At 41.3% G+C, this 25245-nt stretch overlaps 1 protein-coding gene across 15 annotated transcripts in view; it reads right to left on the bottom strand.

Annotated features, from left to right (window-relative positions):
- PXK (PX domain containing serine/threonine kinase like) overlaps positions 1–25245 on the bottom strand; it is a 94414-nt gene that overhangs the window by 49034 nt on the left and 20135 nt on the right. For 14 of the 15 annotated variants that reach the window (XM_032290289.1, XM_032290288.1, XM_032290290.1 and 11 more), the window contains exons 2-3: positions 12542–12592; positions 8644–8691 (exon numbers count right to left, since the gene is read on the bottom strand). In XM_032290289.1, the coding sequence (XP_032146180.1) occupies positions 8644–8691; positions 12542–12592 (99 nt within the window). Of the gene's footprint in view, positions 1–8643; positions 8692–12541; positions 12593–25245 lie in introns of those variants that run through there. The other variant, XM_032290294.1, reaches the window with a different exon arrangement.

Genomic DNA, 25245 nt, shown 5'->3' with positions numbered 1-25245 from the left:
TAAAGACTGTTTGACTCTCTCCAGAAAATAAACTTCTAGTTTTTTGCTAGAAGGAGGAGGGCAGGCATAAGTTGCACAGACGTGGAAGATTTGGGGATCTGACTGCTTCTTAAACAGACTTGCAACTCCTGATTCTAGCTTGACTGTCACGCTACTCTGGGAGCAGCCCTTGGTACTACCAATGCTGGGACCTTCCAGGGGTTCTGTGATGTAAACTGAGACCCAATGACATTATCTGCTTCCCACCTCAGAATTCTGTCTTCCTACATCTGCTTAATCAATTAGCACTTACCCACTGGATTTTCAGCTTAAAATGTTTTATTGTGGGCCGGGTGCAGCAGCTCACACCTGTAACCCCAGCACTTTGGGAGGCTGAGGTAGGCTGATTACCTGAGGTCAAGAGTTTGAGACCAGCCTGGCTAATATTTCAAAACCCTGTCTCTACTAAAAATACAAAAGTGAGCCTGGTGTGATGGTGGGTGCCTGTAATCTCAGCTATTCAGGAGGCTAAGGCAGGGAGAATCGCTTGAACCCGGGAGGCAGAGGTTCCAGTGAGCCAAGATCATGCCATTGCACTCCAGCCTGGGCGACAGAGCAAGACTCTGTCTCATAAAAAATATATTAAATAAAATAAATTTTTTTTTCTTTTTTTCTCTTTTCTTTTCTTTTTCTCTCTTTTTTTTTTTTTTTAAGACAGGGTTTTGCCATGTTGGTCAGGCTGGTCTTGAACTCCCGACCTCAGGTGATCCACCCACCTTGGCCTCCAAAGTGCTTGGATTACAGGTGTGAGCCATGGCCAATAAAATTTTTTTTAAAAAAGTGTTTTATTTTGTTTTTTTTCTTCTCCTGTTCTGTTTGTTCTTGAGAGGGTATATACGTATGTATAAACAATTCACTGTTATTCTACAGTGGTTTGGGGAAGGAGGAAAAGTAAATACAGGTACTCAATCTACTATCATTTTCTACATTATTTAAAACTTTTAATTTCTTCTTTCTTTCTTTCTTTTTTTTTTTTTTTGAGAGAGAGAGAGATAGGTCTCACTATGTACCGAACTCCTGGTTGCAAATAATCCTCCCGCCTCAGCCTACCTCTCAAGTAGCTGGGACTATGAGCTTATTTTTTTAAACAAAAAAAGAAAAGCATCAGATTGGTATTTTAATTTAATGAGCAAAGTCACTTTCAAAGAGTAGTGCTATTCTAGACTTATGCTTATATAAGAGCAGTCCAGTGGCGTGTGTATTGATCGAAAATAAGGTCTAAAGAGAAGGGCATTTTTAATTCAGAAAAGGATGTAATCTAAACCATTAAATTGGGCAACCTAACTGAAATTGTTCCATTCTGTATTTTTCAAACAACAATGATGCAGCCAAACGAAGACCTTGAACTTGATACTGGACAAGATGAAAAGGTTGGTGGAAAATTCTAAATTGCCAGCTTCTCAAGCTTAATTATGAAAATATGTCAGAGCATACACAAAGTAAATTTTCCATCACAGCATAACTCATTTCCAAATAAGATAATTAAATGTTATGTCGTTTGCCTCATTTATACAGTTAGGCATTATCTAATAGCAGTTTCTTTTTCAGCTGAATAAAATGCATAGGTATGAAGAAAGTACATCACTTAGCTATTGCACATACAAGCCAATCACTTTATTTTTTTGTTCAGAGGCATAATGAATTAAATCAAGGGTAGGCCAGGCATGGTGGCTTACACCTGTAATCCCAGCACTTTGGGAGGCTGAGGCAGATGGATCACCTGGGGTCAGGAGTTAGATACCACCCTAACATAGCAAAACCCTATCTCTACTAAAAATACAAAAACTAGCCAGGCATGGTGGTATGCAACTGTAATTCCAGCTACTAAGGAGGCTGAGGCATAAGAATTGCTTGAACCCAGGAGGCAGAGGCTACAATGAGCCATGATGGTGCCACTGCACTCCAGCCTGGGTAACGGAGTGTGACTCTGTCTCAAAAAAATAAATAAAGGGTAATACACTACATAAAACACAACTGTTGCATCTTCCCTGAAACCATTTTATGAAGTTGCAGAATATCACCTCATTTATGTGTGTGTGTGTTGTAAGTCATCACTTAATGTTGTCAATAGGTTCTTATAAACTGGGACTTTAAGCAAAATGAATAACAAGACCAATTTTGCCATAGGCTTGCTTGCTTATTTATTTATTTATTTAGGAGACAGAGTTTCACTCTTGTTGCCAGGCTGGAGTGCAATGGCACAATCTCGGCTCACTGAAACCTTCACCCTCAAGGTTCAACCAGTTCTCCTGCCTCAGCCTCCCGAGTGTAACTAGGATTACAGGTGCCTGCCACCATGCCCAGCTAATTTTTCAGTAGAGATGGGGTTTTACCATGTTGACCAGCCTGGTTTCGAACTCCTGACCTCAAGTGATCCACCCGCCTCGGCCTCCCAAAGTGCTGGGATTACAGGCATGAGCTACCACACCCAGCCAGGCTAATTTATATAGACAAGAATTAACTTCCTACTGCATATTTCTGGTCACAAAAATATCAGCAAACTTCTAAAGATCTAAAAGTTGTCTAATATTAAACACTGAAATAAGTATAACCTATATATAATTTTAAAAAGATTAATGAAAACAAGATAATAATTATTATTTTAGAGGGTAACTGTTGTTAACTTGGTGTATTTTTGCACTTAACATTCATTACTTAAAACAATTATGTAGATATTAAAATGTAACTCATTAATGAATCCAGAAGAAATGGAAAATTACTTAAAAGGCAATTATGATGCTTAGCATTGGTGAGATTTTGCCAACTTAACAAAGTAATTATTTACACAGTGTTTCATTTTAGGGTCTCAGGTGGCTGGAGCCCACCCCATCCCAGGGTGCACTCACACACATTTACACTCACATGGGGACTATGCAGACACGCCTGTTTACCTAACCTGTATGTCTGTGGGATGTGGGAAGAAACTGGAGTACCCAGAGAAAATACATGCAAACTCCATTCAGACAGTAGCCTTGGTCATGAATAGATATTTTTCTCATCAACATTACAACCAAACAATGTTGAACAAAACAATGTTATCTGAGAACCTGCTGTTTTAGCCTGGGTTGTGGTTACACAGGCACAAAAAATGTCTGGGAAAACTCACAGCAACTGCTTAGCAATAACCATCTCTAGGAGCAGGTTGGCTCATTAATTTTTATTTCTCTACTGTGAAATGTTTACAATGTTCATTTACTACTTTTTTTTCAATTAAAGAAAGAAAATTTCTTTTGTTTATCAAACTGACTGTATATGCAGCAAGGATTTTAAAAATACCATTACCCAGTATCGACAGATTTGCCTGCGTTACCACACAGCAGCAGCCCCCACTGAACCCACATCACTCAGAAAGGAGTCACATCTGACATTATTGGATTCAAATCCCAATATTCTGGCTCCTTTTGTTGCATTGTGGGGATGTGAGAATGAATTTCATAACGCATCTGTTTTGAACTTTGTGGCTTCTAAGCTTCAACCAATCCATTTTGTCAAGCATCATTTCACCTTTTTAAATGTATTGCTCCGCCCAGACATCCCATCAGTTCTTCCAAACTATCAGGTGAAACAAAGAGCTCTTTTGCCAACAGCTGCAATTATAATGGCACTGCTATATCAGACAGACCAGAGGTAATTTCCAGCCCTATGTTTAAGATCTCACAAAAAAGTATTCCTAAAGGTACTCAAACTATGCAACCTGTAAGTTATATTAAAACCCCACCTCTTAAAAAAATTGTTCAAGAGACACTTAATTTCTCTTCTTGCGTTCTAGAATTTCTTTTTTTTTTTTTTTTTTGAGACGGAGTTTCACTCATGTTACCCAGGCTGGAGTGCAATGGCGCGATCTCGGCTCACCGCAACCTCCACCTCCTGGGTTCAGGCAATTCTCCTGCCTCAGCCTCCTGAGTAGCTGGGATTACAGGCACGCACCACCATGCCCAGCTAATGTTTTTGTATTTTTAGTAGAGACGGGGTTTCACCATGTTGACCAGGATGGTCTCGATCTCTTGACCTCGTGATCCACCCGCCTCGGCCTCCCAAAGTGCTGGGATTACAGGCTTGAGCCACCGCGCCCGGCCTGCGTTCTAGAATTTCTAAACTGCTTACCAAGTATAGAATATAAAATTTAGAACTCCAATGGCTAATTAGAAGGGAGGGAAAAAGAATACTACGCATAGAATAATGAAGTCTCTAAGCCACTGATTTCCTAGACACCTCCACACTGATGACTTCAAGGCAGGATGCCTCATCATCTCTCTTTCACTACCTTCCTCTTTAACATGCCATATGGATTCCCTTCTTGAGTTCCTTATAGAAGAAAAAAAGAACAAGACAGCCAGCAGAGGAATCTCCAGAGCTCTATGTACAACTGCAGAATGAAAATGGAAGGGGGAGGCTGGGTACCGTGGCTCACATCTGTAATCCCAGCATTTTGGGAGGCCAAGGCGGACGGATCACCTGAGGTCAGGCGTTCAAGACCAACCTGGCCAACACTGTGAAACTCCGTCTCTACTGAAGATTAAAAAAAAAAAAAAAAAAATTAGCCCAGCTCAATGATGGGCACCTATAATTCCAGCTATCCAGGAGGCTGAGGCAGGAGAATCGCTTGAACCCAGGAGGCGGAGGTTGCAGTGAGCACAATCTCAACTCACTGCACTCTAGCCTGGGTGACAGAGTGAGAGTCTGTCTCAAAGAAAAAAAAAGAAAATGGAAAGCAGTGAAAGATTCTCAAATTGGGATCTAAAGCTCAAAATTATATGACAAACTATATCACAGTTTCAAGAAAACTAGCTTTTATCTGGAGGAAAAACTTTCAAACTCAATCTGTTCATTGCTTCTTACTTCCAACATCAGATCTTAATGATCTGCAAATTGCCTTCAACCATATTCCAGTCAATAGACTAGGGAGTTCTAAGCTCTCAACAGACCCTCAATTTGTCTCAATCCCCCGCTGTCCCCGGATTACAGTCAGGTCTCTCCAAGGTCAACAATGGGCAGTAAAACTCTAATTACAAAATATTTGTGCTATAAGAGACCTTAGAAGTCATTTAGTTTGGCCAGGCGTGGTGGCTCACTCCTGTAATCCCAGCACTTTGGGAGGCCGAGGCGGGTGGATCATGAGGTCAGGAGTTTGAGACCAGCCTGGCCAAGATGGTGAAACCCAGTCTCTACTAAAAATACAAAAATTAGCCGGGTGCAGTGGCGGGTGCCTGTAATCCCAGCTACTCAGAAGGCTGCGGCAGGAGAATTGCTTAAAACCCAGGAGGCAGAGGTTGTAGTGAGCTGAAACTGCAGCACTGGGCTCTAGCCTGTGTGACAGAGTAAGACTCCGTCTCAAAAAAAAATAAAAAAGTTGTCTAATTCAACCCGTTTATTTGAGCGGCAAAAGTGAGACCAGAGAGAAGAAATGATGGACTCAAGGTCTCAATGCTACAAGGGGCAATGTTTGGTTCCTTCTCAAGTCTAAGGGACAGAGACAGTTCCATCTCTCTCTGCCCAGGTCCCAACATTTCAACAGGCTGCTTCTTTCTCTTCGTCATGTGGTGTCTCCCTAGATAGCTGCTAATTTGACGGTGCATTTAAAATAAGGCAGTGATTTTTCTTCATTGTTTCACAAAATATGCTCACTATAAAAAGTCTGGCAGCCTGGTCAACATGGTGAAACCCCCGTCTCTACTAAAAATACAAAATTAGCTGGTGTGGTGGCACATGCCTGTAATCTCAGCTACTTAGGAGGCTAAGGCAGGCAGAGGTTGCAGTGAGCCAAGATCATGCCACTGCACTCCAGTCTGGGTGACACAACAAGACTATCTCAAAAAAAAAAAAAAACGTTGGAAAATGCAGCTTTTTTCTGTTTTTCTTCTTACATAACCTACATGTGCTTATTTGTGGAGAACTTGGAAAGTATTAAAAAAAAAAGAAAGAAAGAAAAAGACATAACCTATAATTGTGACACCTGGGGATCACCATTATTGGCATGTTTACCTGCAATCCTGTTTTCCAAACACATCATGTAATTATATCATATGGGATGTATAATTTTGCGTTCTGCTTTTTTTCACTTCGACATGTTCCTGTTGGACTCAGATAACTCTGAATATGTATATTTTATCTTTCTTCAGGGGGAAGTAATTTATCTGTCAAAAGGGTAACTGGACACTGAAAATCATGGTCACAGTTTTATTCTGAGGTTTTAGTCTTTTCAGTCTGTTTTATGGAGATTGTTTTGAAATTATTTCATTGCCAAAAAGCTGTATGTACTTTCTTCTGTTTGTTTACTTGAATCCAGTAAAACCTCCCACTGAAATGATGTCTGGCCATATTCTGCCCAACACAAGCCAACATCAATACATGGGGATATTTGCATTTGGAATAAGATGCACACTGAAAGTACTCATTTCAAAAGGTAAAATTACACTGAAGCAAAAATAAAATTCACTATGTTAAAAAGGCCGTAAGTGGAGAGTCATGGGGAGTAAGCCTTATTAGCCCAAAGTATAAGCAAATGGGAGATAAAACTCTGTCCCCACCCTCTATTCTCAGAGGCTAATTCTAGACAATTTCAGTTTATTTTATTTATTTATTTTTTGAGACAGAGTCTTACTCTGTCGCCAAGCTGGAGTGCAGTGGCGTGATCTCGGCTCACTGCAACCTCTGCTTCCCAGGTTCAAGTGATTCTCCTGCCTTAGCCTCCTGAGGAGCTGGGACTACAGGTGCCCGTCACCATGCCTGGCTAATTTTTGTATTTTTAATAGAGACAGGGTTTCACCATGTTGGCCAGGATGGTCTCAATCTCTTGACCTCGTGATCCGCCCGTGTCGGCCTCCCAAAGAACTGGGATTACAGGCGTGAGCCACTGTACCCGGCCGGCAATTTCAATTTCAAAAATATTTCTCCCACAGTTTCTTACTCAGCCTGGCTGAATGACATTGTTTAAAGATCATTACTCCTTTATACACAAGCAAAGGTTCACTTGAGCATAAAGGCAGACATACTTAGCAGGCCAGTGTTGATTCCCAAATGCTTACACCACTGTGGAAATGTCACATGGACCACTGCATGGGGGATAGGATGGCTTGGGGAGAAAATCCACTGCTGGAATAAACTGCACATTGATGCCTCATCTACAGTGTCATTGTAGGCCCAGCTCTTGGCTGAGTGCAAAGAAAATGCTATTAAACTCCACAAATAAAACCAATTAAACCCATCGATGAGAATTTGATCTCTGCCAATATTCTATCTGAAGACTCAAATGGGTCATACTAAAATTAAAATACAAAAAGACAGTATGTGTCAAATGTATGACAAGTATGGCAATTACATAAATGTCTGCAGGTACTAGGGCCACTTCCTTCATAAGGAAAATAGGGCATTCATGCTTTCAGCAGTGTTATAAATAATGTTAAAGTTTGGGCTCTACAAATGCTTATTTCCTTTTTTTTTTTTTTTTTGAGACAGTCTCGCTCTGTCACCCAGGCTGGTGTGCAACATCACACAATCTCAGCTCACTGCAACCTCCGCCTCCCAGGTTCAAGCAGTTCTCCTGCCTCAGCCTCCTGAGTAGCTGGGATTACAGGCGAGTACCATCACCATACCCAACTAAGGTCTGCATTTTTAGTAGAGATAGGGTTTCGCCATGTTGGCCGGGCTGGTCTCCAACTCCTGACCTCAGGTGAGGAGTGCTTCACCTCGGCCTTCCAAAGTGCTTATTTTCTGAAGTCTGATCAAGAAAATGTGGCCTTCTGAAGGAAAAGAAGTATTATTCTTCCTCCTAGTCTACGGTTCTCCTGACCTTTGTGTGCAAGATTAGAAGTCACTCAGAATGAGCGATAATGGCTATCTCACCAATGACAGGAGTAGTCCTTTCCCTCCTGGCTGAGTCCTTTACCTCATAAGCCAAGCACTCTTCCACAGGTTTAAAGAGTTTTATGTTCCCAATCGAATCTGAGGGATGCCACACACGAGTGCAGTAGTCTTCAGTAATCCAAGGCACTTGAAGACCAGCCTGCCAGGTGAAGACATGGCTGGTATTGCCAGGACTGCCTAAGGTGCTGAAGCCCCTCTTGGACCCTTCCACATTACCAATACTGGCTGTGTTTCTTTGTTAGACAAAGACCTTGCAGCTCATGCTCCTTCCCATTATGGCCCTCAAGTTAGGAACATTTAAAGGGATTTCTAAATACATGTTTAAGAGAAAAAAGTTAAACAGAAAAAGGCTGAGTCTCTACAGTTACTGCTGAATATTGATCTGTAGAGCTGACTACATAGCCTAAGAGTCAGAGTCCCAGCGCCATCTAAGTGAACAATGCTAGCAATCCACGTAATCATTCCTTATCTGTGAAAAGGAGATATTACATCAGCTTCCTATGCCTGGAAAGGATAAGTCTGGCACATTGTACTTGTTTGCAAGGTGACTATTAATTATGAATCACATGTTGATTCCCAAAAGTTTATTTTTAGAGCCACACATTATCTGTGTAAAGTAGGAATTTATTTTCTTTGCCAGGGAAATGTGCTAATTTCTTGTTTCTGGTGTTGCCATTTCCAACCAGTTTTTTAGATACCCCAAGTAATCAATGTGTGTAATTAGAATTTCAAAACATTTACCTGTAAGCTGTTGTTAAGCAAATCAAAGTCGCTGTATCTTCTAACAATCTGTAAGGGAAAAGACAGTAGTGTTTTGATTCAGCAAAAACTATCTCTTTTCATTTCTTTATTTAATATGTATTAGTATTAGTAATATTGGCACCCTAGAGCTCAGGCACTTGTGCTAAAGGTAGTAGGGCTTATACCTAGTGGTTAACTGTTTAACCTGACAAGCCCAGAAAACAGACTCAGCAGTGCCAAGTGTTGGCTGGGTCATGGAAAACTGGTTAATGCCTGCCAAATTCACAAGATGCCAAGAGATAAGTGAGAATATTTGTTTTCAGGGCAAACAGCCCTTCAAATGCCTTTCTTATTAACCAGGCACCTAGAAAGATGAATGATTCGAAAGTTTTACAGAGCATGGAATCGACGCAAGAGGAAATGGGACAGTTCTGAGGCCATTTCACCTTTGTCCTGGATCAAACTTCCCCCAAGTGAGCTCCCACCACCCTGGACACTGGACTGCACTACAGGCAGAGCTGCCACACCTCACCCTGATTCACCAGGGTTCCCCCTCTTAACAGATAGTCCACTTTCCCTCATCTACACATTCTTTCTCAGTAATATGGATTGATGCCATTGATCAGGCTATAGTCAAATTCTACTAGCTCTTCAGGCCCTGATCAATAAAATAATTTTGCTTTTAATAGTTTGACTTTAACCTTTATTGGTGATTTTCAAATGTTAATGTGCAGAAAAGTATTACCTGGAAATCACCTAGAACCCTATTGGGGCTCCAAAAATGATACCCCAAAGTACAGTACTTTGGCATGCTAAGTACTTTGAACTAAAGGAGATTAGAAGGCCTCAGAAATGGGCCAGGTGCAGTGGCTAATGCCTGTAATTCCAGCACTTTGGGAGGCCAAGGCGGGTGGATCACCTGAGGCCAGGAGTTTGAGACCAGCTTGGCCAACATGGCGAAATCTGTCTCTACTAAAAATACAAAACTTAGCTGGATGTGGTGGCATGCACGTGTAGTTTCAGCTACTTGGGAAGCAGAGGCACTAGATTTGCTTGAGCTGGGAGGCAGAGATTGCAGTGAGCAGAGACTGCTCCACTGCATTCTAGCCTGGGCAACAGAGTGAGGACTCTGTCTCCAAGAAAAAAAAGAAGGACGCCTCACAAATGAGTTTTTTGTTTGTTTTTTGTTTGTTTGTTTGTTTTCTGAGACAGAGGTTTTGCTCTTTTGCCCAGGCTGGAGTGCAATGGCATGACCTCGGCTCACCACAACCTCTGCCTCCCGGGTTCAAGGGATTTTCCTGCCTCAGCCTCCCAAGTAGCTAGGATTACAGGCATGTGACACCATGCCCAGCTAATTTTGTATTTTTAATAGAGACAGGATTTCTCCATGTTGGTCAGGCTGGTCTCAAACTCCTGACCTTGGGTGATCTGCCCACCTTGGGTGATCTGCCTGCCTTGGCCTCCTAAAGTACGGGGATTACAGGCATGATAAATCACACCTGGCCCAAATGAGTTCTTTCTGGTCTTCTGCCCTCCTTGTCCCTAGCCTAGCCCCTCTACCTCTCACAAAGTAAGCCATAAAACCTAGAAAGGCTGCTCTCTCTCTCCTCCCTTCAGGACTCTCATTCTAAAGGGGTCCTGCCCCATACCCAAGAGGAGCAAAGGCTACAGAGACAGAGAAGACAACAGACAGGGCCAGGCACAATGGGTCACACCTATAATCCTAGCACTTTGGGAGACCAAAGCAGGAGGATCCCTTGAGCCTAGAAGTTAAAGACCAGTCTGGGCAACATAGCAAGACCCTGTTTCTAAAAAAAAAAAAAAAAAAAATTAAAAAAAAGAAGAACAGACAAGGCCAGGCACGGTGGCTCAGGCCTACAATGCCAGCACTTTGGGAGGCCAAGGTGGGAGCATTGTTTGAGCTCAGGAGTTCAAGACCAGCCTTGGCAACATGTCAAAACTCCGTCTCCATAAAAAATACAAAAAAATTAGTTGGGCATAGTAGCACCTGCCTGTAGTCCCAGCTACTCAGATGAGGGGGGAGGATCACTTGAGTCCAGGAGGGCAAGGCTGCAGTAAGCCATGATGCCACCACTGCACTTCAGTCTGGGTGACAGAGCAAAACCCTATCTCAAAAATAAAAATAAAAAAGTAAACTGTTAAATCACATTCTACATAGTTATCCATTCTTCATCAAATCAAGCACAAAAATGGATAGTTTTCCCTGAGTCTTTGGGTCTTCATTTCTGAAAGCTCCCATATCACATAAAACTTCGATTAAATAAATTTGTTATGTTTTTCCCTTGTTAATTTGTCTTTTGTTATAGGAGTGTTGGCCACAACCTTTATGGCGGGTGAAGAAAGGTATCACACCTCTCCGCCCCTACAACCCCACCCAATGAAAATCTAATCAGGTCTAGGATGGGGCCCAAGAGTCTACATTTTTGGTAAGTACCCCTGGGTTTCTAATGCAATGGATCTAGAAAACTGCACCAGGAGTTGATCTTTCTGGTAGGACACTGTTGTTGGCCCTGTTTGCCAAATATACATCAAAAAGTTAAATATAAGGTCATCCCTGATAAGAGCCAAGAAGCAAAAGATTGTGGAGTGGTTAACCACAGAGAATGAGTAAGTTCCAACTCGGTTCTGCCAATGATCTAACTGTGACCTCAGAGAAGTTACTTACCTCACAAATGTAAAATGAGGACAATATTACCACACAGGACTTTTTTTTTTGAGACGGAGTTTCGCTCTTGTTACCCAGGCTGGAGTGCCATAGTGCGATCTCGGCTCACCACAACCTCTGCCTCCTGGGTTCAGGCAATTCTCCTGCCTCAGCCTCCCGAGTAGCTAGGATTGCAGGCACGCGCCACCATGCCCAGCTGATTTTTGTATTTTTTTTAGTAGAGATGAGGTTTCACCATGTTGACCAGGATGATCTCTTGGCCTCGGGATCCACCTGCCTCGGCCTCCCAAAGTGCTGGGATGATAGGCGTGAGCCACCACGCCCGGCTCACACAGGACTTTTTAAAAAGGTTAAGTGAATTAATGTGCTTAAACCAGTGCTAAACACTTAATATATGCTCAATAGATGTTAAATATAATAATTATTCAAACAAAAAGCAGTTTGAAATTTCAGGCAAAGAAAAGACCAAGTGTGGACCACTGTGGTAAGAGGCTGCTAAAGGTAGGAGGTTAAGGTTTGAGCTGGGCTGTGAAGGAGAAGGTAAGACTTCTGGGAGAGAGGAAGTGTTGGGAGAGGTGGAGGTGGTAATTATAATGACTAAAACAGGAAAGAAAGGACCCCTATGCAGAATTCAGCCACCCTCTGTAAGTCGACTTGGATGGGAAGGACCTCTCGATCTGTCTAGGAATTCTTTTCTCTCTGAGGCCACCACTGAAGAAAGCAGAGCCTGGGGCCCCAAGAAGACCGTCCGGTAAAGACAGTGACAGTGAGGGAGCTAGCACCAGAAGCTGCCCGTGAGTGAACCTGAGATCCATAAAATGTAGTGGCCCAAACTACATAATAGCCAGGACTTCAATATCACCTTTCTACCTGGTAGACTAAACTCAAACCATAGCTGCAGGGCAGGAGGTGTGAATTTCTAGAAACAAAACAACTAATTTATATATACTGTTTGCTCTGAGTTGAGCTGGGAACAAATTCCTAGATACCCTCCATGGTAATATCATTCATATACAATTTAACCAAACAACTGGAGACAGCAAAGTCTCTTATCATACTTGTCTCAAAGCTAAAGGTTTATAGCTAAAAGAAACATAATTTACATTTATGCATGTTCTGATTTTTCCAGATTTTTAGATGCCCCAAGTCAGGGTTTTAGTCAGGCATTTAAGAATTTTTCTAACTGACCAAAAAAAAAAAAAAAATGCTTACCTGCCAGCTGTTTTCCACAGAAATTCCTCTTTGCACCCGAATGATATATTCCTTAAAAAAAGAAGGAAAAAAGAGCCTCAGTTATAAAACCCCCAAATCAGAGAATCAAAAATAAGTTTAAAAAATCAGATAAAGTAGACTTTAGAGCAAGGAAAATTTCTAGAGACAGAGAGGGACATTACATAAAAACAAAAAGGTAATATACCAGGAAGACATAGCAATCCTAAATGTATATGCATCAAACAAGAGAGCTGTAAAATATGTGAGGCGAAAAACGATGAAACTGAAAGAAGAGAGACAAACCCATAGTTATAGTTGAAGACTTCAATACTCCTCTGTCAGGAATTGATAGAACAACTAAACAGAACACCAGTTAGGCTATAGAAGAACTTAACAATACCCTCAGCCAACAGGATTTAATTAGCATTTATAGAGCACTCCATCCAGTAACAGCAGGACACACATTCTTTCCAAGGCATCATGCATATCATAAACCAATACAGATCATATCCTGAGCCAAAATCTCAAAAAATTTAGAAGAACCAAAATCATACAAACTAGAAATCAGTAAGATTGGTAACATGAAAATCTCCACAAAGAGCTGGAAACTAAACAACACATTTCTAAATAATCCATGGTTTAAAGACAAAATCTCAAGGGAAATTTAAATATATATACATTGAACTAAAAGAAAATACAGCATATCAAAATCTGTGGGACATGTCAGCTAATGAAGCACTGGGAGGGAAATTTAAGCATTAAATAGTTATATTAGAAAAGAGAAGAACTATCAAATCAATAACCTAAACTCCACCTCAAGAACCTAGAAAAAGAAAAGTGTAATAAACTCAAAACAAGCAGAAGAAAGAAAATAAAGAGCAGAAATCAATAAAATTGAAAACAAAGAAAGAGAAAAATCAAGAAATAAAAAGTGCATTATTTGAAAAGAGCAATAAAATTGATAAAAAGTGGATAAAATTGACAAAAAAAGAGATAACACAAATTACTAATATCAAGAATCAATTAGGATACCACTACAGACTGTGCAGATACCAAATGGATAAGGGAATGCTACGAATGATTCTACGTATATAAATTTGACAACTTAGATGAAATGGACCACTTCCTCAGAAACACTAAGTACAACAACTCATCCAATATGAAATACATAATTTGAACTTTATAACTATTTACAATTAAATTCATAACTAAAAAACTCCCCCCAAGTAAATATCAAGGCCCACTCGTTCACTGGAGAATTCTACTAAGTGTGTTAAGAAGAATCAACACCACCGGGCCCTGTGGCTCATGCCTGTAATCCCAGCTCTTAGGGAGGCAGAGGTGGGATGATAGCTTGAGCCCAGGAATTCGAGACCTGCCTGGGCAATATAGCGAGACCCCGTTCTCAAAAAAAAAAAAAAAGGAATCAACACCAATTCTATACAAATTCTTCTAAAGCCCAGAAGAGGAAGGAAGAGGAGGGAACACTTTCCAATTCACTTGATGAAGCTAGTATTACCCAGACACCAAAACCAAAGACAGCGCAAAAAAAGAAAACTACAGAGTAATATCATTCACAAACATAGGCTCAAAAATCTTTACCAAAATACTAGCAAACTGAATTCAGCAATTTATAAAAAGAATTATATACCATGACCAAGTGGGGCTTATTCTAGGGACTCAAGGCTGGTTCACTATTTGGAAACTGATCAATGTAACCCACCATATTAACAGGCTAATCAAGAAAAATCACATGATCACATCGAATGATTCAGAAAAAGCATCTGACAAAACTTAACATCCTCTCATAATAAAAATTTTTAGAAAAATAGGAATAGAGGGCACTTTCTCGAGTTGATGAAAAAGTTCTACAAAAAACTCATAGCTGACATACTTAATGGTGGATGACTCAATATTTTCCCCTAAGATCAGGAACAAGGCAAGGCAGTGTGTTCTCCTGCTCAACAAACTACTAGAAGATCTAGCCAGTGTAATAAAAATAGGAAAAGAAATAAAAGGCATATAGATCAAAAGGAAGAAATAAAACTGTTCCTATTTGTAGATGACATGATAGTCTATGTAGAAAATTCCAAGGGATCTACAAAAAAACCGGAATTAATAAATTCATAGGCTGGACTCAGTGGTTCATGCCTATAATCCCAGCACTTTGGGAGGTAGAGGTGGGAGGACTGCTTGAGCCCAGGAGTTTAAGATTAGCCCAGGCAACACAGCAAGACCTCGTGTCTACAAAAATAAAACAAATTAGCTGGCATGGTGGCACATGCCTGTAGTCCTAGCTACTCAGGAGGCAGAAGGAATGCTTGAGCCCAGGTCATGGCTGCGGTGAGCTGTGTTGGCACCCGCACTCCAGCCTTGGCAAAAGAGAGACACCCTGTCATTAATTAATTAATTAATTGAGTTCAAGGCCACAGAATACAAGTATACAAATATCAATATACTAGCAACGAACATATATAGGTACAAATTAGAAATACAATACCATTTATAATTACCCAAAAAAAATGACAGGGAAAATCTAAAACATGCATAGTACTTATATGTCAAAAACCACAAATCACTGATGAAAGAAATCGAAGCTCTAAATTTAAAAAAAATGAAGACTTCAATTATCCCTAAATTGATATACATGTTTATAACGAATCCTATTAAAATCCCAGGAAGATTTTTTTCTAAATATAGGCAAGATTATTCTAAAATGTAGATGGGGCCAAGTCAGTGGGTCATGACCATAAACCCAGCATTTTGGGAGGCCAAGGCAGAAGGATCGCCTGAGCTCAGGAGTTCAACCAATCTGGGCAACATGGTGAAACTCTTTCACTATAAAAAAATTAATTAGCCGGGCGTGGTGGTGTGCACCTGTAGTCCCAGCTACTCAATGAAGCTGAGGCAGGAAAAGTGCTTGAGCTTGGAAGGCTGCAGCTGCAGTGAGCCAAGATCATGCCACGGCACTCCAGCAGGGGCAACAGAGCAAGACCCTGTCTCTAGATAAAAAAATAAAGTACAAGGAATCAGTGTACTTGATTTCAAGACTTATTATATCAATACATTAATCAAGACTGTGCAGTGTTGGTAAAGGCATAAACATATACGTCACTGGAACATAACAGAGAACCCAGAAATAATTCCATATAAGAATGCCTAAATTTTCGATTAAAGTGCAATTCAATAAAGGAATGATAGCCTTTACAACAAATGGTGCCAGAGCAACTGGACACTCGGCAATGAAATGAGCCTCAACCTAAGATTCATGCATAATACAAAAAGTAACCCAAAATGAATTATGTACTTAAATGTAAAACTGTAAGACTTTTAGAAAAAACATAAGAGAAAAATCTGGGATCCAGGTTTAGGCAACAAGTTCTTGACAGCAAAAGCATGATCTATGTAAGGGAAAACTGAACTTCATCAAAATTAAAAACATTTTTCTGTGAAAGAACAAACATTAAAATGGGCAATTAGAAAATGGGCAAATGTTAAGAACACATTTCACTGAAGAGGATATACAGATGGCATACATGAAAATATATTCAACATTACTAGCCCTCAGGGAAATGCAAATTAAGGCCACTATACCCCTATCAGAATGGCTTAAATAAAAAACCGTAATAACACCAAATGCTGGCTAGGATACAGAAAAACCGGATCACTCAGACATTGCAGATGGGACTATAAAATGGCACAGCCATTCCAGAACAGTTTGGAAGTTTCTGTAAAAACTATATATGCAACTACCATACAACTCAGCAACTGTACTTGTAGGCATTTATTCCAAAGAAATGAAAACTTATATTCACATAAGAATTTATGCACGAATGTTCATAGCAGCTTTATTAGGAACAGCCTCAAAATGGAAACAAGACAGATGTCCTTCAATAGGTGGTTAAATTCTGCTATATCCGTATCATGGAATACTACTCAACCAGAAAAGAACTGAACTATTAATATACACAATAACTTGGAGGGATCTCCAGAGAATCATGCTGAGTGGAAAAAAACCAATCTTGAAAGGTTATATACTGGACAATTCTATTTGTATAACATTCTTGAAGTGACAAAATTATAGAGATGGAGAACAGATTAATGGTTACCTGGAGTTAAGGCAGGAGTAGTGAGATGGGCACGGGAGGGAAGCAGTATGGCTACAGAAGGGCAAAGTGAGGAATACTCCTATTAATGGAAGTGTTCCCTATCATCACTGTATCACTGTCAATATCCTGGTTTTAATATTGTATTATAGTTTTGCAAGATGTTACCATTGGTGGAAACTGAGTACAGGGTATATGGGATCTCTCTGCACTTTTTTTTTTTTTGAAACAGAGTCTTGCTCTGTTGCCCAGGCTGGAGTACAGTGGCACAATCTCGGCTCACTGCAACCTCCACCTCCCAGGTTCAAGCGATTCTCATGCCTCAGCCTCCTGAGGAGCTAGGATAATGGTTGCCTGCCACCATGCTTGGCTAATTTTTTTGTATTTTTAGTAAAGACGAGGTTTCACCATGTTGGCCGGGCTGGTTTTGAACTCCTGACCTCTGGTGATCTACCTGCCTTGGCCTCCCAAAGTGTTGGGATTACAGGCGTGAGCCACCCCCTCAGCCTCTCTGCATTACTTCTTACAACTGCATGTAAATCTTCAATTACCTCAAATAAAAAGTTTCATTTAAAAAATTAGCAAAATGCAAGCATTCAAAACTAGGTGTGCTAGCAGTGTGAAGACTAAGGTTCATGATTTTTAGTGTTCAAAGTTTACATTTTATACGCACAGCTATGAAAGGCCATCATTAAGAAAATAAGTAAAAAGACGGGAAATGCACCAATGGCATTTCACAAAGAAACCAAATCCAGTGACTTGCTGAACCTGCGAAATGATAAAAGTCGCCCAGCCAGAGGCTTTCAGAGGATAAGGCAGGTGGATTGCTTGAGCCCAGGAGTTCCAGACCAGACTGGGCAACATAGTAAGAGATCCTTTCTCTACAAAAAAAAATTTTTTAAATCAGCTGAGCATGATAGTAGACCCCTGTAGTCTCGGCTATCAGAAAGATGGGGTAAGAGGATCACGTAAGCCCAGGAGGTTGAGGCTGCAGTGGGCCACAATCATGCCACTGCCCTCCAGTCTGGTTGACGGAGCAAGACCCTGACATTCACATTCACACACACACACACACACACACACACTTTCTCTCTCTCTCTCTCTCTCTCTCTCTCTCTCTCTCTTCCAGGTCTCACATCAGACATGCTGAATCAGAATCTCTAGAACAGAAACCTAGAAATGAGAAGGTTTTTTGATTTGTTTTGTTTTGTTCTGTTTGAGACAAGAGTTTGGCTCTTGTTGCCCAGGCTGAAGTGCAATAGTGCAATCTTGGCTCACTGCAACCTCTGCCTCGCAGGTTCATGTGATTCTCCTGCCTCAGTCTCCCAAGTAGCTGGAATTACAGGCACGCACTAACACATCCAGCTAATTTTTGTATTTTTAGTAGAGACAAGGTTTCACCAGTCAGCCAGGCTGGTCTCGAACTCCTGACCTCAGGTGATCCACCGCCTTAGCCTCCCAAAGTGCTAGAATTACAGGTGTCAGCCACCATGCCCGGCAGAAATGAGAAGTTTTAATAGCCTCCCCAGGTAATTCTTACTAAGTAAGCAAGAAATACAGACCTAGAGCAGCCTCCAGCTTATACACACAGGAAGTTATGATGAAAGTATAAATTAAATCACAAAGAATGTTATTACGTTTTCCTCAAATGCTCAGAATTGTTTTATTAACTGTTTGTTCTTGTTTTTCAGTCAGGGTCTCACCTTGTTGCCTAGGTTGGTGTGCAATGGTACAATCTTGGCTAACTGCAACCTTCACCTCCTGGGTTCAAGCAATCCTCCTGCCTCAGCCTCCCGAGTAGCTAGGACCACAGGCATGCACCACCACCCCCAGCTAATTTTGTATTTTTTGTAGAGATGGAATTTCACTATGTTTCCCAGGCTGGTCTAGAACTTCTGGACTGAAGTGATCTGCCCACTTTGGCCTCCCAAAGTGCTGGGATTACAGGTGTGAGTAACCGTACCCAGCCTGTTTTACTAACTTTGAGTGGTATAATGTAGGCATTACTCACAGTCACTACTCAACAAATCCTTTCTACGGAATTAATTCCATTGATTTAAATAGGTTATTTAGAAAATAAAGCCAAATGAGATGTTAACCTGGTAACTACATTTTAAAATTGATCTTATTACACTATTATTCATTTATATGCTGTTTATTTAGCAAAGGCTGATAAATTCCAAATAAGCAGTAACTTTTGTCTCTTCTGGATTATGTTAAGGATAGTACATTCAACGTTGAACAATATTTGCTCAATTATTATGGACCTGGCATGGTTTTATATGGGGTTATAAAACATTTCAAAACTGATTTGTGTAGTGTGACACAACTCTCTTTTTTCTTTTTTTCTTTTTTAGAGATAGGGTGTTGCTCTGTAACCCAGGCCAGAGTACAATGGCATGACCATGGCTTACTGCAACCTCGACCTCCTGGGCTCAAGCAGTCCTCCCACCTCAGCCTCCTGAGTGGCTGGGACTACAGGTGCACTCCACCATCCCCAGCTAATTTTTAATTTTTTTTTTTTTTTTTGTAGAAACAGGGTCTCTCACTATGTTGCTCAGGCTGATCTCAAACTCCTGGCCTCCAGCAATTCTATCTCAGCCTCCCAAAGTGCTGGGATTACAGCCATGAGCTACTGTGGCCAGCCTCACGAAAATCTCTTAAGCAATATGCTAATGCAATTATTTCTGAATACATAAAGATAAAATGCTAAAAACATCTGACAGTCTTACATTTGGGGATCAGTCCTTCAGCTTTTAAATGTTCTTGTCATCTCAAGATTGTTTTACTGACAGATTTTCTGGGCTTTTACATTCTTATAAAAATGTAAATTAGTATGTACAATTGGGTAACTCCAAACAACTACATATAAACAAGCTTTTTTTGACATCTAAAGGGAAAAAATGTTAAGTCACAAAAATCACTTTGAGCATCCATTGCTTCATGTATCAGAGGAATAATTTTAATGTTTAAAATTCCAGCTCAGTGTTGGGCACCTAGAAGGTACTAAGTACGTACTTGCTGTCTCCTTTATATAAACACATATAAAGTACACAACTTTGAGTTTAAAGTTTGAACATGTGTTTTTATGAAGATGTTGCTGCCAATTGTGAGCATGGATTAAGCACCTATCACGTTCCAAAACTGTGCTTTGTTCATGCAAGGGAAATGATTCTCGACAGAAAAGTGCATTCTGACAAAAAAAGGTACTGTGTTCCATTCCTTTCCTGTGTAAAGATATAATTTAGATTTTAAAAAATAAACTTGGCTATAAAACACATGATAATGTTTGGGGAAAGCATGTGGCATACGGGAAGTAGTAGCTACAAGACAATGCCTGCATCCTGATGTCAGGCTGTGACATCCCAAAATGATATCCTAGTTAATGTTTCTGCCAAGACACTCTATGTTTAGGTCAGTGTTCTTAAAACAAGAGGGGGTGATTCTGTTCCCACAGACAACTGGCAACGTCTGGAAACATTTTAGGTTGTCACAGGGGACAGGAGTGCTACCTAGTAGTTATTGGCCAGGAATGCTGCTAAATGTCCTGTAATGCACAGGAGATCCCCACAACAAAGAACTACCTGAGCCCAAATGTCAAAGTACCGAGGTTGAGAAACTGGGGATCAGATGAGAAGAACAGGTCACACCAGTTCATGGAGGCTTGGGATGCGGGATGGAGTGGGAGTTACTTCTACTGCCATCTGCCCTCGGCCACACCCACCGGTACCCACACGCAACACCATTTCTAACATGTGCATGGCTACCAAGAGGGTGTGCTTAGTTACTGGCGGCCCCAAGGCACCATCCATTGTGTTTCCTCTGTAAAGAAACATTAAGAATGAGCCCTCAGAAGCAGAGTAGGAAGGTGGTTACCACAGGATGGGAGTGGGAGTGGACCAAGAAAGAGATGATGTTGGTTGAAGGTTTCAAGTAAGACAGGCAGGATATGTTGCGGTGATCTACTGCACAGCATGGTGATTTTAGTCAATAATAATGCATATTTCAAAATGGCTAAAAGAGTGGATTTTAAATGTTCTTACCACAAAGAAATGGTAACTACATGAGGTGATATGTTCGTTAGCTTGATTCAGTTATTCTACAAAGTATATATATAGTCATGCACTGCATAAGGACATTTTGGTCAGAACAGACCACAAGTAAATATGATCATGGTCCAATAAGATTAGGTTTTTTCTTTTTTTTTTTTTAAGATGGAGTCTCACTCTGTCACCCAGGCTAGAGTACAGTGGCATGATCTTGGCTCACGGCAACCTCTGCCTCCTGGGTTCATACAATTCTCCTGCCTCAAAGTAGCTGGGATTACAGGTGCCTACCACCAAGTCTGCCTAATTTTTGTATTTTTAGTAGTGATGGGGTTTTACCATGTTTGTCAGGCTGATCAGGAACTCCTTACATTAAAGTGATCCACCCACCTTCGCCTCCCAAAGTGCTAGGATTACAGGCATGAGCCACAGTGCCCAGCCAAGGTCCAATAAGATTATAATGGAGCTAAAAACATTCCTATCACCTAGTGACATCACAGATGTCTTAACTTTATAGCGCAATGCATTACTCATGTGTTTGTAGTATGCTGGTGTAAATAAACATACTGCTTTTTATAGTTATTTCAGAGTATACTCCTTCTACTTAGAAAAAAAGGTAACTAAAATAGCCTCAGACAGCTCCTTCAAAAGGTACTCAGAAGCCACTGCTATCATAGAAGACCTCCATACGTTGTTATTCCCCTAAAGACCTTGAAGTGGGACAGGATGTGGAGGTGGAAGACGGTCATACTGATAATCTTCACACTGTGTAGGACTAGGCTAATATGTGTGTTTATGTCTTAGATTTTCATAAAAAAAAGTTTAAAAAGTACAAATAAAAAGTTTTAAAAAATAAGTTTTAAAAAGATTCCTTACAGAAAAAGGACATAAAAAAAGAAAAACATTTTAAATAAATTTAACATAGCCTAAGTGTACAGCATTTATAAAGTCTACAGTCATGCCTAGTAATGTCCTAGGCCTTCACATTCACTCACCACTCACTCACTGACTCACCCAGAGCAACTTCCAGTCCTGCAAACTCCATTAATAATGAGTGCCCTATACAGGTAGACCATTTTTTTTTTTTTATTTTACTTTTTTTTTAGAGAGACAAGATCTCACTCTGTTGGTGAGGCTGGACTTAAACTCCCGGCCTCAAACAATCCTCCTGCCTCGACCTCCTGAAGTGCTAGGATTACTGGCGTAAGCCACTGTGCCTGGTTGTCTTTTAGTTTTTTTATACTGTACCTTTTCTATGTTAAGATATACAAATACAGGCCGGGCGTGGTGGCTCACGCCTGTAATCCAAGCACTTTGGAAGCCAAGGCAGGCGGATCACCTGAGGTCAGGAGATCAAGAACAGCCTGACCAAAATGGTGAAACCCCGTCTTTAAAAAAAAAAAAAAAAAAAGATATACAAATACTTACTATGATGTTACAGTTGCCTACAGTACTCAGCAGAGTAATATGCTGTACAGGTTTGTAGCCTGGGAGCAATAGGCTCTACCACCTAGCCTAGGTGTGGAGTAGGCTATACCACCTAGGCTTGTGTAAGTACACTCCCTGATGTTCACACAATAATAAAATTCCTAACAATTTCTCAAGATGTATCCCTGTCATTAAGTGGTACAATTACATATGTATAACATCACACTATATTGCAAATATACAATTATTTGTTAATTAAAAATAAAATTTTTAAAAGAGACCAACAAAATTGACCAGACATAGTTGTTAAAGAACCAAATAAACCTATAAAAATAAAAACATAAAAAACAAGGCTCCCGTGTGGTCCCCAAGCCCATCTGCCATGTAATTACAGATAAAAAAGAAATGGGAAGCAATATAAGGTGATTTTGCTCAGGAATATTTCTATTCCATTTCAATGGGGCAAGTTAGTCCTTAACTATAAAAACATTTGAATTTTTCTACATTGCTCGAAACATCATCCAGCCTAATCAAAAGAGAAATGTTTCCACCTCAAATTTCCAATGCTGTGAACTGAAAAAAAAAGAAAAAGAAAAAACCCCACAGCTGTCTACTGCTTGCAACCAGGCTGCAGCTCTTATTAAAGCAAAGAAAAGAAAGCCCTGGAGACCAACAGAAATTCAACATTTGAAGTTAGGCCTCCACCTCCCGAGCTGGAGTCAGCAGCCTGGGATCCTCAAGTGAATCACTCCCATCTTTACTGCCCTCTCTGATGTGGAATAGGATCGACAGAGTGCATAAAAGAGAAGATAAACCACCAAGGTCCATCAGGCATGGAAAGGAGGGCTAACAGCCCTGCAGAGCAGCTCTGAGTCAGATGCATTTCAGCCTGCCACCAAACCCTGCCATCTGCTGCCACTTCCCCAAAGGGCCCGCTCCTTTCTGCCCCTCCTCTTGACACAACACCCTCTGTGTTGGCACGCCAGGGAAGCTGCTGTGTCCAGCCCTAGCATGTAGGCATTCTGGCAAGTCACTGAGGTCTGGTGCTGAAGGTTTTCAAACTGGAAATGCACTTCCACTAGGACCACATGATTTCTGACTTAAGTGAGGGAGGGAAAGAGAGAATTAACTGAAAATGAGCACTGACCATGTGCTGGGAATTTTGCTAAGCCCCTAGCCCAATACTTCTCATTAATCCTCACAGCCACCCTAGGTGGTAAATCTCAGGTCAACGAGATCGAGTGAGCTATCCAAGGTCGCAGAGCTAGGATGCAGCTGGCTGGGAACCGGAAACCAAGTCCTGCTGACTCCCAAGACCCTCCAACCTGCCAGACATAGCTGGCAACCCGGGGAGGTCCTGAGGCCAGTCTCTTTCTGCAACTTGGAAAGATGAGAGTCCTCACTAGTCCACGGACTGAGCTGGTTCACCCCAATGATGTAGACCCACTGACTCTTACCTGAGGGTGCAGAGGTGGGGGCTCTCATTTCCACAACTTTAGAATTGATAATGCTCCCAACACTGGCCATTTTCCAAGTAAGTATCCCCACTGGCAATTTGTTTTCCTGAATTTCTGAAAGGGTACATGGGATTTCACTGCACAGTGGCACGTACTCAAAGGTACCTTGGTTTGGTGAAATTTTAGGAAAACTAAGTAGGAAAACTTACGTTGAACATGTCTGGCCTCAAATTACTATAGTAAGGCTACAAATACAGATTACTTTGAAATAAACGTATTAAGGAGCTCAAGCCAAAACTTACCCAAACTTCAAACCAGCCTAGCCTACGTTAATTCTCTTTTCCCTTTTGGCACAGCTATCAGATGTGCCATGAGACTTAAAAATACAGAAAAAGACACCAGCAGCTGTTCAGAAATGTTTTGCAGATACCTGTCAGTGTTCCCATCTCTCTACCTCTAAGGCAGAGCGTCTCAACCCTGCTGCATTCTACAATCACCTAGAGAACTTGAAAAGATACCTATAGGCCTAGCGCAGTTGCTCATGCTTGTAATCCCAGCACTTTGGGAGGCCGAGGCGGGCGGATCACCTGAGGTCAGGAGTTCAAGACCAGCCTGACCAACACAGAGAAACCCCATCTCTACTAAAAATACACAATTTTTTTTTTTTTTTCTGAGACGGAGTTTCCCTCTTGTTACCCAGGCTGGAGTGCAATGGCGTGATCTCGGCTCACCGCAACCTCCGTCTCCTGGGTTCAGGCAATTCTCCTGCCTCAGCCTCCTGAGTAGCTGGGATTACAGGCACGCGCCACCATGCCCAGCTAATTTTTTGTATTTTTAGTAGAGACGGGGTTTCACCATGTTGACCAGGATGGTCTCCATCTCTTGACCTCGTGATCCACCCGCCTCGGCCTCCCAAAGTGCTGGGATTACAGGCTTGAGCCACTGCGCCCAGCAAAAATACACAATTAAGCAGGCGTGGTGGTGCATGCCTGTAATCCCAGCTACTCAGGAGGCTGAGGTAAGAGAATCGCTTGAACCTGGGAGGCAGAGGTTGCGGTGAGCCGAGATCGCACCATTGCACTCCAGCCTGAGCAACAAGAGTGAAATTCTGTCTCAAAATCAAAAACAAGAAAAAAATGAAAAGACACCTATGCTTGTGCCCTCACAGATTCTGATTTAATTTGTCTGGCCTGGGCACAGGCATTAGCAGGTCTTTTGTTTTTTTGTCTCTCTCTTCTTTTCTTTTTCTTTGACACAGAGTCTCACTTTGTCACCCAGGCTGGAGTACAGTGGCACAACCTCAGCTCACGGTAACCTCTGCCTCTGTCTCCCAGGTTCAAGCAGTTCTTGTGCCTCAGCCTCCCGAGTAGCTGAGACTATAGGCGTGCACCATGCTTGGCTAAGTTTTGTAATTTTAGTACAGACAGGGTTTTATCACGTTGGCCAGGATGGTCTTGAATTCCTGACCTGGCCTCAGGTGATCCCACCCGCCTCAGTCAGTGTCCCAAAGTGTTGGGATTACAGGCATGAGCCACCGTGCCTGGTCGGCAGGTCTTAAATGTTCCTCAGTTGATACTAACTTGCAGTCAGGGGTGAGAACCATTGTTCTAAAACTTCGTAAAGCGATTGGAGGCCAGGTGTGGTGGCTCACACCTGTAATTCCAGTA

Source organism: Sapajus apella, unplaced genomic scaffold, assembly GCF_009761245.1.
Source record: "Sapajus apella isolate SASKATOON/1434 unplaced genomic scaffold, GSC_monkey_1.0 scaffold23, whole genome shotgun sequence".
Classification (NCBI taxonomy): domain Eukaryota; kingdom Metazoa; phylum Chordata; class Mammalia; order Primates; family Cebidae; genus Sapajus; species Sapajus apella.
Note: the sequence above shows the minus strand (reverse complement) of the source record. Positions and strands in the feature narration are given on the sequence as shown.